The following is a 15,366-nucleotide window of genomic DNA, read 5'->3' as shown; positions in this document are numbered from 1 at the left end:
ACAGCGCTATATCAGTACTAGCTATCATCATTATTATTATATCTACCCTGGTTTTTTCCCCTTCCCCTCCCAACTCCTGATTTAACAGGCAAATAAGAAAAGAAGAAAGAGACTAAGTAGATTCTGTAAGTGACTGTTCTCTATCAGAACTAAAATACTTATTTTTACAACCTTTGGGGCTTCCTCAGTTTATACTTTCTGTCTACAGAATAATAACATTTCTGAGCTGTAACGGGACTTTGACATGACCTAATCTAACCTACTTGGTAGCATGAGGTAGCAGTGGTCCTGTGGAGATGGCAAACCTATGGAGCAGGGATTCAAGCCTAGACTTCTTGACTCCTAATTCACTGGTCTTTCATTTTAACCTACATATTTCTCATAAGATGCACAGTTATTACTCATTTAAAACATTTCAACTACAAATCTTCATGATTATGTCACAATGAGACAAGATGGCTAAGTACAAACTCGTAGTAAGAGGCTAAATCTAGAATTAAAGTTTTAATTCCATTCCTACACAGACACTATAAACATAAGGTTAGCAAGAACCCTTTCAAGTCCTCCACCGTTCTCATGTAAAAATTGGCCTGATCATGTTGCTTAAAAATATGATTTTAAGAAAAATACATGAGAAATAAAGAACTTCAGTAGTCTAACAAAGTTTTCACAGAAGTACAATATGAAGACGTAAAGGTCTGTGAAATTATCTTGCTATTTATTTGCCAAATGTTCTAGTAAAACACAACCTTTTTTGGTCTGAGAGGATCAGAGGTTAAATTAATGAATAAAAAGGAGGATTTAAGATTACCAAAGGAATTTAATAACGTAAATCTACATATGTGTGCGTCTCAGCCTGATGATTTTTCTAAGTGATTTCATTACATAATTTAGAGATTCATATAAAATCTGTTTAAACCATTGAAGGAATGTGTCAGTATCAAAAGTACATGATGTTATTGTCTGAATGAGAAATAACACATCTTCCAAAATGTAATTACTTACTTGCAACTAGGGGTTCCTGTTCTGCTGGTCTAAAATAAAAGGAAACCTTTTCCAAATCGAATAATGCAACCAGTGTATCTTCCAGCATGGCTTGTTCATCAGTCTAAATGGAAACAAAAAAAAGGTAACACAAAAATAAAGGCAATTTTTTTTACCTTTTTGTCTGTCCCATGAGAAAAATAACTATCAGTAGCTATTGCAAAAATAAAATTTAAAAAAGCATACCATTACCTATGGACTGAAGGGCAATAAAATTAATAAAGGTCACAAGAAAATGAATTTGCCTCTACTGATACAAAGTTTTACTCTTTCTTCTGGCAAATTTATTTTTACAATCATTTCTTAAAAATTATTTACAGTCAGACTTTTCTAATCATAGGGACTTTATTTATAAATATCTTATAAAAGTGGCACCTAGATGTTGCAGTGGATAGAATACCAGGCCTGCAGTCAAGAAGACCTGAGTCCAAATCCGACCTCAGATACCTAACTAGCTGTGTGACCCTGGGCAAGTCACTTAATCCTATTTATCTCAGTTCCTCATCTGTAAAATGAGTTGGAGAAGGAAATGGCAAAACACTGCAGTATCTTTGCCAAGAAAACCCCAAATGGCAGTAGGACACAACTGAAACAACTGAACAACAACAAATTCTTATCACATTAGCTTTTAACAAGCAGCAATTTTAATGAAATCTGTTGAGATATTTAATGGAATTTCTTTTTAAAAAACTTAATGAATATTGGAATTCAGTTTTACAATGGTAGTTTTATAAAGCAATTTATGCTGTAGTCAATTTATTTCCACTGCCCCAATGCCTGATGTGACAGGCAAATTAGAATAGAACACTATGCAGCATTTATTGTTCACTATAAGTGACTATTCTTTACCAGTTAGAACCAGAATATTTCCTTTACAATCTTTGGGTCTTCCTCAGTTTACACTGTCTACCTACGGAATAATAACATTTCTGAACTATAATGGGACTTTGGCACGATCTAATCCATCCTACCTATCTCATTATGTTTTATATTTTATGTATGTACACATACATGCACACCTTCCTATACACACATGTGTGTGCACATGCACACACATGCTCAGAAGTAGGAGAAACAGTATGGGATCTGGAGTCAGAAAGTGGGCATTTAAATCCCAAATCTGCTATTTATTGTGAAATCCTGAGTAAGTCACTTGACCTCTCAGAACATCCTTTTCTTCATCTGTAAAATGAAATGGCTGGTCCAGACTATATTTAAGATCCTTTCCAAATCAAAATATTGGTATCCTACAGCTATGATGATATTTGAATTCTTGTTATTAGAGGCCAAATAAGAAAGTGTACTGTCTCTTGGCATGAATATTAAACTATTGGAAAGAAATTACGAGTTCATCTACACCCTTTGACCCAGCAATACCGCTTCTAGGACTGTATCCCCAAGAGATCATAAAAATGAGAAAGGGTCCCACATGTACAAAAATATTTATAGCAGCTCTCTTTGTGGTGGTCAAAAACTTAAAATCAAGGGGATGTCCATCAATTGGGGAAATGTTGAATAAATTGTGGTATATGAATGTAATGGAATACTATTGTACTATAAGAAATGATAAACAGGAAGACTTCAGAGAGGCCTGCAAAGACTTATATGAACTGATGCTGAGTGAAAGGAGCAGAACCAGGAGAACTTTGTACACCCAACAGCCACAGTGTGCAAGGAATTTTTCTGGTAGACTTAGTACTTCATTGCAATGCAAGGACTTAAAAAATTCCCATTGGACTCTTGAGGCAAAACGCCTTCCACATCCAGAGAAAGAACTATGGAATTTGATTGCAGAATGAAGCAGACCATTTTCTTTTGTATTATGTTTTGTTTTGTTTTATGGTTTCTCCCACTCATTTTAATTCTTCTATGCAACATGACTAAAGTGAAAATGTATTTAATAGGAATGTATGTGTAGAACCTACGTAAAATTGTATGCTGTCTCAGGGAGGGACAGGAGAAGGAAGGGGAGGGAGGGGAAAAAATCTAAGATATATGGAAGTGATTGTAGAACCCTGAAAACAAATAAAATAACTTAATTTTTAAAAAAAGAGATCAGTCACAAAAGGTGAACCCATTTCAGTGACAGCCAATATCATACCAGGGCTCTTATTTTCTTCCTGTTTTTGTTTTTGATGGCAGATCCAGCTGCTAAACCATGAAACCAGATGTGCCATTAGCTGAACTTCTCTATAAAAACATAATGAATATTGCATGTGTCTAGATAGAAAGTAATATAAATATTCCATAGCACATTAGCAAAAACTGATCCAAGACAGGGAAAATGCAAGTTAATTTTTGTGTGCTAAGATAAGTGTTCTCCCTGAAAAATATCAGCACTTGGTTGCACTGATTCTACTCCTGAAAAGAAAACTTTTCAAACATGAACATGTGTCCATGATCTCAATATGTTCAAAGTTGAGCACAGTATCTTTCTATAGAAAAAACCCATTCAAAAATTAGTTTTTATTGTTATTGTTGATGTTGTTCAGTTGTTTTCAGTCATGTCTGACTCTTGATGATTCCATTTGGAGTTTTCTTGGCAAAGATACTGGAATGGTTTGCCATTTCCTTTTCCAGTTCATTTGACAGATGAGGAAACTGAGGCAAACAGGGCTAAATGGCTTGCCCAGGAGAAGGAAGGGAAGGGAAGGGAAGGGAAGGGAAGGGAAGGGAAGGGAAGGGAAGGGAAGGGAAGGGAAGGGAAGGGAAGGGAAGGGAAGGGAACCTTCTATCATATAAGTATAGTCAAGCAAAACAAATTCCCATGTTGGCTACATTCAGAACACATTTCTAGTTCTGTATATTACTTCATTATCTCTCTGTCATAAAGTATGCAGCATTCTTTTTCATCTTGCCCCCTCAAACCCTATCCCAGGCCATCAACTATTCTTTGAATTCTATTCCACCAATATCATGCCCTGACCCCACCCCTAAGACTTATCACTAGGAAACTCATTGCTATGGAGACCACATTGGCTTTGGTCAGTACCCTGGGCCCCTCTCACTGGAGGGCTAGAGGATAGATCAAAAATTTCCTCCCAGAGACTCCACATAAAGAGGGTTCAGAACCTAATGAACCATTCCTTTCCCATCAGCTGTACTCTCTGAGCCAACTCCACCACCATCATGGCCCTCTGCTGTTTACCTTCTCCCTTCAGTCCATTGCTTTTTAGCTTTCATTTGTCTGCTGCCTTCTTCCATTAGATTGTTAGCTCCTTGAGGGCAGAGGTGCTCTTTTCTTTTCCTTATTTATGTCCCCAATACTTCTCACAATCCCTCTCATATAGCAAGTGCTTAATAAATGAGTACTGTGATGGATGGTATGCTATAGTATGGTATTGCATTATGTTAATCCTCTGCTGGTTCTGTTCACTTTGCTCTGCATTGGTTCATACAAGTCTCTCTGAAATTGTCTCTTCATTTCATACAACACAATAGTATTAAATTCACGTACCATAGTGTGGTCAGCTATTCCACTACTGATGGGTTCCTCCTTGGTTTCCAATTCTTTACAACCCCAAAAAGATCAAAGAAAGAGGAAAAGGTCCTATATGTGCCAAATAATTATAACATCTCCCCAAACATGTCCTGGCTTCTCAATTCCTGATTTTTGCTAATGACATCACTATCTTCCTGCCACTCATGCCCAAACCCTCAATAGCAGCAGCTCCTTTATTTGATTCCTCCAAATAAAGAGGCATCAACATTTTAATTTTAATTGCCCAGTCCTACCAGTCCCACATCAACAATATTTCTAATATAATCCCTCTTCTCTATTCCCTCCCTCCTCACCTGCAAAATTCTCTCTCCTAACTAGTCTCTGAATCTCCGGTCTCTTTTACTTGATTACCAGATGTATCATGTTAATTCAGTCTGAATTATATCACTCAGTTATTCAGAATTGTTAAAAATAATAAAAAAGACTAAACTCCAGAGCATGGTATTTCTCTGAATGCTTCAAAATTATGTTCCAACCTTGTTTCCGGTCTTGTCATGCTATTTCCCTTCATGACCTCCATGCTCTGGTAATACTGCATTGCTCACTGTTTCAAAAATAAACTCTTCCTTCTTCTGCCTCCTTGATTTTGTGCTGCTATATCCTGTGTTAGTAAACATTCCCCTTATTTTCATTGTTTCCAGTTCAGATGCTTCAAATGCTGCCTCCTCCACAAAGTATGAAATGTTTTTTATTTCCTCAGACCCTTTCCAGAAAGATGTTTCCATTTATTTTACACACCTAAGGTAATCTAATTTGTTTAAGGTTTATACATAAACATGAATCATTCTTCTACTAGACCACAAGTTCTTAACCACAGAAAGACTGCACAGAATCCATGAACTTAGATGGGAAAAAATTACATCATTAATTCAATATATAATAATTAGTTTCTTTCATAATCCCATGTATTTTATACATTTAAGACATTATTCTGAGGAATTCATAGGCCTCATCAGACCATGACACACACAAAACTTTAATAACTTGTACTAGGCAGTAATCTTCTTGGGAGAAGAACCCGCATTGTATTTATCTTGATGATCCCTTTAGCATCTAGCACAGTACCTGGCAAACCATGACATTCAAAAAATGTTTACTGAATTGAACTGAATTAAATGAAATGAATTTCACCCAGCCCTCAGGCCCAAACTGATCAAGGACTAAATGGTATAATGCTTTGTTCCATAAGTTGCCAGTGAATTCATCACCAATAGCCAGCCTACTGCTGAGGAGTCTTCCTTAGCTAGATTGTTTGTATAATGTCCTACTTTGGGGATTCTGCTTGAAACCATTCCTGCATAGTGGAAATGCCAAAGCTTATGTTTACCTAACATAGCCTTTGTGAACCCATGTTCTCCTTCACACCATGATAAGGCAGTGAAAAGGACTTTTTAAGGGATATACATCCTATCTGCAACAAGAGAGAACTTTGTTTGATGACTCCTTGATTATAAATATCAAGTCAGGCATAAAACAGGGAGACATGCATAGCAAAGTTGTTTGCTATTATTGTAAAGGATACCCAAGGAAGAGTCCTTCCTATACAATATAAAGTCCTACAGAGGCTCCATTTTTCACACAACACCATGTTAATTACATCAGATCTCATCAGACCTTCAAAGACAAACTTACTAACTTACAAAGTTACCCATGCCATTTTCAGACTGCTCTATCTATAAAAAGTTGGGGGTTGTTTTGTTTTTATATTTCCTTAGATTGAACTTCCTATTGATTCTAGGTCTTCTTTTGTGTGTGTCAGGAACTTTTTGGGTATATTGGTGAAACCTATGTACCCCTTCTCAGAATGATCCTTTTAAATGCATAAACTAAAATGCCTAGGATTACAAAAGAAATAAATTACACTGAAATAAAATTAAAATATGTTTTTAATGTTCATGAACCTCAGGTTAAACCCGCCCTCTAAAGTCATCTAAAAAACATGGAAGATAAATGTCATGAAAAGGATATTGGATTTGGAATTAGAAAACCTGCACTCAAATCCTAGCTCTATCATTTGCAATCTATATGACTTTAGACATGTGATTTAATTTCTCTCAACTTTAAAGTTTTTATATCTGCAAGAGAGCATCAGATTAAATAATCTCTAAAGTCCTTTCCCATAAACCAATTATTCTGAAGATCTTGAATGAAGGCCAATCTTCTACCATCAATAAGTTTCTAGATATCAGGATCATACCCCTATTTATATTTGTAGCTTCTGAAGTAGCAAATCAAGCATTCTGTGTGTATATGTATATATATATATATAAGCGTGTGTGTGTATATATACATATATACACATATATTAATATATCTATAGATCATATAGATCATATATCATATATCATATAGATTCATATATCTATATATATGTATATAGATATATCTATATCTATCTATCTGTTTGGAGAATGATATATCTATATATATGTATATAGATATATCTATATCTATCTATCTGTTTGGAGAATGACTTGAAATGCAAAGTTGATTTATAAAACAAAACTCTCCAGGTGTCAAGGTAGAAAAGACTTTATGAAAAGTGACAAATCAAACTGAATGAGTTTAATTAATAATTCTTCAGTTATTGCATCTATCAGAATCAGTGCAAATGCCTGTGATAAGATTTAGAATTTGTTCTAGAAGTATTTCCTAACTATTTCATCATATTTGTTTCATACCCATTGCAGGAAAAGAGTGCATCAACCAAGGATAATTTACTGTTGTGATGGTAACATACAGAGTTTTCAAAGGACATAGGAGAACTACAGAATTAGTCAACAATTGCAAATTCTAAACAGATTGTCTATCAAAGCTTGTCTATCAAAGAGAGGCCCACAATACCAATCTCAGTGAGGGCTTTGATTTTATTACTGGCTGTCTCTTCTGTTCCCAGTAAGAGTTTATAACAGCAGAATTAGCTTCTCTTCTCTGATTATTGATAAACATATACATATGTTTATACACATACATACATATATACATACACATATATACACATATATACAAATACATACATATACACATATATGTATACACACATATGTCAGCTAGCAAATGGAAAATCTTAAGCACTTATGGCCACAAAATCTATATAAAGAGTCAGGAAAGAATCTATGTACTAAACACACTTAAATATGCTAACAAAACAGAGTTTTGTCAGGGAGGTGTAGTATAATAGGGACATATAAGAGTCAGCAGACTAAGGGTACATTCCTGAGTCCTTCACTAAAAAGTAATGTGAGCTCTGAAAAATCTCTTGACCTCTCTGGCACTCATGTTTCTTAGAATAATAAAATTACCACTCTACATTGTCACCTCAATATACAGATTAGCAAAATGAGAGCTGGAGAGGTTAAATGAGGGATCTTTAAAATGTGGAAGTATTACTAGATGCAGCTAAGATTTCATCCAATGACAAAGTTTTACAAATCCATGACTACTTGACCAATCAAAAATCATTTTACACAAATCATTTGTATATGTCATTTTCTCCCACTAGGCTGTTAAGTTCTCTGAGATCAGAGAATGCATTTAATGTGTCTAATATAAAGCTTATCTTCCCCAAAGACAAGTATTATGCTCTGCACATAGTACGTATTTAATGTCAGCCTGATGAACAGAATTGATTAAAATTAGTTGATTAGTAGCTAATATGTTGAAGGAATGAAATTAGGAAGAATGCATAAATATACCTAATAACATAAGTAACACACATATCCCAACCCACCAAAATTTATGGGGAAGAAACAGGGGCATCAGCAGTGGCTTACCAAGTTGGGTGAGAGCAGTGACTGAAAGTGAAAAAGAACCCCTGCATTGGCGATCTGGTCCAGCCACCGTCTACTGGCTTCCCAAGTCTCCATCTCGTTCTCTTTGCTGTTGTCAAACATCTGATTTAAAGCAGCCATTAATTGCTCAGAAAAAGCACAGACTGTGGCCACTAAACTTTGGCAGAAAACCATGTCTCTTCGGAGCTGTAGCTCACTATCTGTGATCCAAAAAAACATAATAAACAACTTTGAAAGAGACCACTGGTTGATAATTTGACACAATTAAGCATTCACATTCACAATTTGCTACTAGTTTTCCTTTTCAACAAATGAGATAGTCTTGATGTTCAGACAAAGAAAAAATGTTAATTTCATCATACTCTTTTGAAATACTACCTTTAGCAATGTTCTATAAAACAAGAGTTAAAACTCAATTTTAAGAAATGATTAAACAATATTTGCATGTTATAACTACACTGTTACTGTTAAAACACTTTTACAATTCCATGATTTATTTCAGAACAGTAGTTCCCAGAAAACAAAAGAATTCTACTTCTAAAATTCTAGTTTGTCGTGTGGCCTTGGGATAGTCACTTTGACTCCCTGGGCCTCAGTTTCATCACTTATAAGATGAGAGGATGAGACGAAATGATCAGCAAGATCCCTTCTAGCTCTAACATTCTGTTAAACGTTAATCTTCCATAGGAGTGGGTTTTTTTTTATTGTTCAGTATTCTAGAATTTGCTTTTGAGAGTATTTATTTAACCATGGCAATACAAAATACAACTCTCTGGGATTGCAAATGTAAAACAGTGCCACAGGTTCTAATTTAGGAGGATTATTTAAGAGTAATATAAGATATTAATGCATAATTAAATAGGGGAAATATCGGAGACATTTAATAGCCTTCATTTCACTTATAATCTTTTATACTATTGAATTTATCAGACTGCAGCCAGTACGTTGGTTTGCACATTTAAACCAAGTCATACTTCTTCAGCACTGAGTTCTCTTCTTGTTTGGTACAGCAAGAATATATACAGAGATCAGTCTTCATTGCCTAACATCTTCTATTACAATAAGTTTAGAAAATGAGGTAGTGTCTGGGCCTGAGCCTCACCTATCCAAGTAAAGGGTTAATTGGTAAGAAGTTCACCCTATGGCTATATGTTGTTCCAGAGAAAGATGACCTAGGATATCTCAGCTCTTGACCGCACAAAGTAACTACTCCATTTCCTCAGTTACAAAGGAACAATATTACAAACTTGGAATAATGGCAAAAAAGCTGTTTGCCCCTGGACTAAATAACAAAGTTAAACTTTGCTCACTAAGGTGTAGTTTTGATGCTTGTTTTGTTTGTTTAATGCTAGGGCTCATACAATCTTTTGGAAAAAAGGTACAGGGAGTTAGTTCAAAGTTGGCATATATATCATGTAAATACATGTGGCTCTCCTTCAGAGCTGTTCTATTTTATTAATGAAAATATTTAATTTCTAAGTACTGGGATGAGAATGCATTATGCTATTCTGATTTTTTTTCCAAAGTCTAGTATTTAATTTGGTTAACACAAAAGTTCAGGAGTCTTATATTTTGCATCTTAGACATTAAGGATATAGTTATCAAATAAAGAAATAAATACAAATTTCTCATTAATCTTTGTGAATTTTCATTTTATCTTTAATATATGATCTTCCCTAAAGCCCACTATGAAACCTGAAAGTACTGTTATCTGTAGATTCATTAGCAAACTTTAAAAAAAATTCTTGACTTCTAACCAAGTGAATCTCAACAGCTGTAAGGTACAACAATGCCTAGGCTACATCTGCAAACATTCCTTCTCTTTGGCCACATCTTTGAAGCAATGGTGTCCAATATTATCCTGGTGAGTTTAAAAGTTTGAGGAAGTTATTGGAGGAGCATTCCTACCTACTAGTTTAAGTAATTTAATCAGTGTTTTCTTAATTTAATTTCCTAACTATATACCTAATAGGAAGGAAAGTTATGATAATATAGATAGGAGAAGCACAAGGTTCATAGCAATAGAAGCCATGTTTTTTTCTGAACATAGGTAAACATCAAGCCAAAAATAGTCGGTAACTTAGCCATTGCTTGAAAGACTCCACCTCCAAATTGCTATTAAAAAGAAATAGAGGTAAAGTCTTCATCATTTTAGTCTTTGCTTCTGTCTTCTATTCTTATATCTTAACTATTAGCCAAGTTAAAAGATCTATTCAAAATTGGTTATCAATCCTTCAGGTGCCATCATTAACACTTGGTGGAATCTAATACCTAATTATGCTTATAACTGGTTCTTTTACCCAGAACAATATGACCTAAGTGGTTATTTAAATAATGTCTCCATTTCCTTGAACACAGTACATGCTTAATAAATTTCAATGAACAGATAGTTTCTGATGGCAATGTTCCTCTTTTAAATAGGAGGTAACTTCTCTGACTATGAAGCCTTAAAGGTTTCTATGGGTCCCTGAACATTTAACTGGATGAATTATAACAACATAAATACTGAACTATAGACTACTAATTAAAAGCTCTACACACTCAGAAGAAACTTCATTTCCAACCACAGACCAGAAATCTTTCCTTGTACAAAATGACACATAGCATTACTCCCTTTCAAAGAAATGTAGCAGAAATTACCATCTCATTTATATACGAAACACAAGTAAGAATTATTGTCCTCATTTCCTGTTGATGAGAAAACAATCATGAAGGGGAAATTTGCCTAACATCAGAGAATAAGCCAAAGACACAACGAAGAACAGAAACTAGGTCTTCCATATTCTATTATAAATTCCAAAGTCTTCTTGATCAATTACACAGTCATTTGCAATTTACAGTTGTCATCTACCAGAGGCATGCTTCACAATTAAAAATACAGCAAGAATTACAGCATCTGTTTTCTGTTTCCAACAAAGTTTTAGAAAAAACATAAACTTATTTTATGTGACAATTTGTTTACTGTTTCTGCAGATGGACAATTTTTCATGTATACTCAAAATAAATGGCTTTTGTGCTTATTGAAGGTTTCAGTTTCATTTCAGCATTTATATCTTCTCTGTAGCTACTTATTATGTAGTCTTCTATTGATTTAAAAATAAACCCAGCTTTTTATTTACTACTACTGATGTTTTAATAGTTGTGATGATACAGAAAACAATCCTCTCTTTGAAACTCTTCTCCCACTACCCTCCTGTCCTTCCCAACAGTCACTCCCCATAACACCCCCACATATATTTAGCAAATGGTCCCACCTTATGGAGACTGAAAATTCCCCTTTCAAATGTCAAAACTTTCATTAATCTTCAAGTACCATCTACTCCACCCCTGCCTCAGAGAAAAAGGTATCCTTATATATAACCAAGACACCATCAACTTGTGCTCTAAATTCCAATCCCTATATTCTCTAGGATCAATCTGCCTCTCTTAAGCACTGCCAGTTTCTCACTGCCAATGACTGTTTTCCTTCTACTTATGTGTGCTCATCTATCCATACCTTCTAACAACCTTATTTCATCTCTTTTTTTTCCTTTTTGAAGTACCTCTCATCTCTTCTCAACCTTTTACTGGCCAAATTCTTTAAAGAGTAATCAAGACCTGATGTGAGTTCTTTCATACCAACTAACTCCTCAATCACTTTCAATCCAGTTTCCATCATTAACCTTCTACTTTGTAAGGGTGACAGAGACACTTTTCCCTTCAAAATTAAGGAAAATAGAGACTGAACCTTTATTGCTCCTACTCAATACCCAAGCACAGTGACTTTTCTGAGTAGTAATTATAGAAGGAAAATGTTTCCTTTTGAGATTCCAACTTACAATCACCACCAGGAAGTCTACCTCACTAATATCTTCCTTTTCTCCTGCCCTTTCACATTACCCCTCTCAACCCAAACCTGTTATTTCTAACTATTTTAAGGAACTAGAGTAATACTGAAAATAACAGAAGATCAAGAGACCTTACCAAATTGTGGCAAAGCTCTCAATCTGAAGTTCCCAAAGCATGTTCACAAACCTATTCACTTCAGATGTTTCCAGCCAAACCCTTCTTTCCTCCAGCCCTAAATTTTGATTTAAAGATTTTGATGTACCAAATGCAAACTGCTTGTAGCTTAAACAATGAAGTTAGAGATATCTACCTAGACCCCAAGCATTAAAAACTTCTCCACATGCTTCGATGAAATCATATCTTTCCCCATAACCCTGTTGTACCCTTGAGTTTAGGGTAGAGAGCCTTCCTTCTGAAGGATACCATTTTCACATTCTTCTCTGACCAGACACACTGAAACTGCCTTTTCAAAAGTCAAAGATTACTTCTTTATTACCAAATCCAATGCCCTTTCTTAGATGTCAAGCTCACTGATTTTTCTGGAGTATTTGACACTCAAGACCACTTCCTTCTTTCTGGTAACTCTCTAATCATTTGACTTTTAAAATAACATTGGCATCTCCCGGCTCTGCTCCTAGTTCCTCTTCCTCTTTCCAACTCTTTAACAGAGATAATTATAGAAGGTAATAATGATGATAATAGCTAGCTTTTATATATGGCTTTAAAGTTTCCAAAGTGTTTAATATATGTTATCTCATTTAATCCTCACAAAAACCCTGGGATATAGGTGCTAGAATAGCCCCATTTAACTAAGACAGACAGAGATTGCACGACTTGTCACACAGCCATTGAGTCTCTAAGGTGGGATTCATACTCAGGTCTTCCTGACTCCAAGCTCAAAACTCCATTTGCTACTCCCCCTAGTGGTTCTCTAATAGACCTGAAGTTGTTCCTCTCCTCTCTCCTCTCCTCTCCTCCCCTCCCCTGTATTTTCTTCTCCTCTCCTCTCCTCTCCTGCCTTTCCTTCCCCTCTTCTCTCCTCTCCTGTCTTTCCTTCTCCTCTTCTCTCTTCTCCTGTCTTCTCTCCTCTCCTCTCCTGTCTTTCCTTCTTCTCTTCTCTCCTCTCCTGTCTTTCCTTCTCCTCTTCTCTCTTCTCCTGTCTTCTCTCCTCGCCTCTCCTGTATTTCCTTCTCTTCTCTCCTCTCCTGTCTTTCCTTCTCCTCTTCTCTCCTCTCCTGTCTTTCTTTCCCCTCTCCTCTTCTCTTTTCTCCTCTCCCTCTTCTCTTTTGTCTCTATCTGTGTCTTTCTCTCTCTCAGCCCTAACAAGATCATTGATTGCCAAAGCTTTAATTAACCACCACCATTCTAATGATTCCCAAATTAATTCACAGAACCTTGACCAACAGACCCATTACAAATGGTTTGCTGATTATCACTAGACATTCTGTGTCTGTGTAAACTCTACAGAAATTAACAAATTTTCCCCTAAATCCTTATTTTTCCTCTCCTTTCTTTATATATATGAATAAGACAACTATTCTTGATGTAATTCATTCTTGAAACCTCAGTATCATCTTGGATTCTTTTTTTAACTTTCACTTCCCATTATCCAATGAACTTCTAATTCTTGTCCCTTCTGTTTCTGTGACTTTTCTCCTGTTGCACTCTTCCTTTCCTTCTGCCTACAACAAAACTAAGTCTATGTCCTTAACTCAATACCTTGTGCTTGTCCTAGTAGCTTTCTAAGCAGTTTTCCTCTCCTCTCTCCAATTCATACTACTACCAACATATGAACATCCCTCATGGTTGGGTTGAATCATATAATTCACCAATTCTAAATACCCCATGGCCAGAATACCTCAACCTTGTCCTCCATAACCTACCACTAACCTAGTTCTTGGGACAGCTAGGTGTACAGAGTATCAAGCTTGAAATCAGGAAGATTCGTCTTTCTGAATTCAAATCCAGCTTCAGACATTTACTAGCTATATGAGCCTGGGAAAGTCACTTAACTCCATTTGCCTGAGCTTCATCTGTCAAATGAGCTGGGGAAGAAAATGGCAAATCACTCCAGTACTCTGCCAAGAAAACGACAACTGGGATCACAAACAGTCAGATATGATTGAAAAACGACAATCTCCTTCAGGTTTTTGCTTTTTCTTTCTATTGTCTGCTCTCTTTCATGCACTGAGTACTCTACTCAAACTGAATTACTCTTTGTTTCTAGAACCATTTTTCCACCCTAAGCATTATCATGGTATTTTATGCTTTTCTCAAGATGGTCCCTGGAGTGTGGGTATTTGTGTACATACCTAATTTTCCTTACTCGATGATAAGTTCTTTGGTGGTAGTGAACATTTCTTTATCTTTGTGTCTTCCTAGAGCCTCGCACAATGTTTTGTACATAGTAGTATCACAGAATGATAATGATAGAAGGACATCAGAGATTCTTTAGGCCAATCTCCTCAAGCTACAGATGTGAAAACTTAAGCCCAGGAAGAAGTCAAATCAATAATGACAAGCATTTACTAAGGATCACTATGTTATAGTCAATATGCTAAGGGATACAAAAAAAGGTAAAAACAATTCCTGCCCCCAAGGATCTTGCCCAAGGGTAACATGGCTACCACATGAGTGGTACGGTACAACTTAGACTAAAATCTTTTAATTCCCAGCATGTTGGTTTTTCCATTATGCTCTGGCCACAGAAACTGTGTTTACTGAGTTAAACTAAATTGAATCATTAGTGAGATGTCAAATAGGGTTCTCCAAGAAATATAAGTAATACCGTTTGTCCAAGATAGAAATGGTGTGGGTGGATGGAGATGGGAAAAGGACATGTCAGAGAAAAAATGCAGATGTAACCGAAATCTGAATATTGTTCACAAGATCCAAGCCATGTCACTTGAACAAGGTCTTATAAGAGCAAACTATGAATATGATTATTTCTGTATATGCATCCACTGAACTGAATTATACTTACACTTGTTTTATATATGACATAACAGAAAATGTGTATGTAAGATATGGCTGATAGAAACAACACAAAAAACAGCAAATATGAGAGTAAGTCAGAATCATGAACAAATGACTGCTCTACATGCAGTGGTTCAGAAATTAATAAATAAGAAATCATATGTAATAGACTAATACATTATAGATTCTATTTTAGTAGTATTTATTTGGGGCCAGAGTATTCTT

General features: G+C 35.6%; 1 protein-coding gene across 3 annotated transcripts in view; it reads right to left on the bottom strand.

Annotated features, from left to right (window-relative positions):
• The window catches only part of PREX2 (phosphatidylinositol-3,4,5-trisphosphate dependent Rac exchange factor 2), a 426,568-nt gene that overhangs the window by 124,478 nt on the left and 286,724 nt on the right, over nt 1-15,366 (bottom strand). For 2 of the 3 annotated variants that reach the window (XM_072604786.1, XM_072604787.1), the window contains exons 32-33: nt 8,320-8,537; nt 1,006-1,108 (exon numbers count right to left, since the gene is read on the bottom strand). In XM_072604786.1, coding sequence (XP_072460887.1) covers nt 1,006-1,108; nt 8,320-8,537 — 321 coding nt within the window. Of the gene's footprint in view, nt 1-1,005; nt 1,109-8,319; nt 8,538-14,477; nt 14,651-15,366 lie in introns of those variants that run through there. The other variant, XR_011966134.1, reaches the window with a different exon arrangement.

Source organism: Notamacropus eugenii, chromosome 4 (genome assembly GCF_028372415.1).
Source record: "Notamacropus eugenii isolate mMacEug1 chromosome 4, mMacEug1.pri_v2, whole genome shotgun sequence".
NCBI lineage: Eukaryota > Metazoa > Chordata > Mammalia > Diprotodontia > Macropodidae > Notamacropus > Notamacropus eugenii.
The sequence above is the reverse complement of the archived record's forward strand: the minus strand, read 5'-3'. Positions and strand labels throughout refer to the sequence as shown.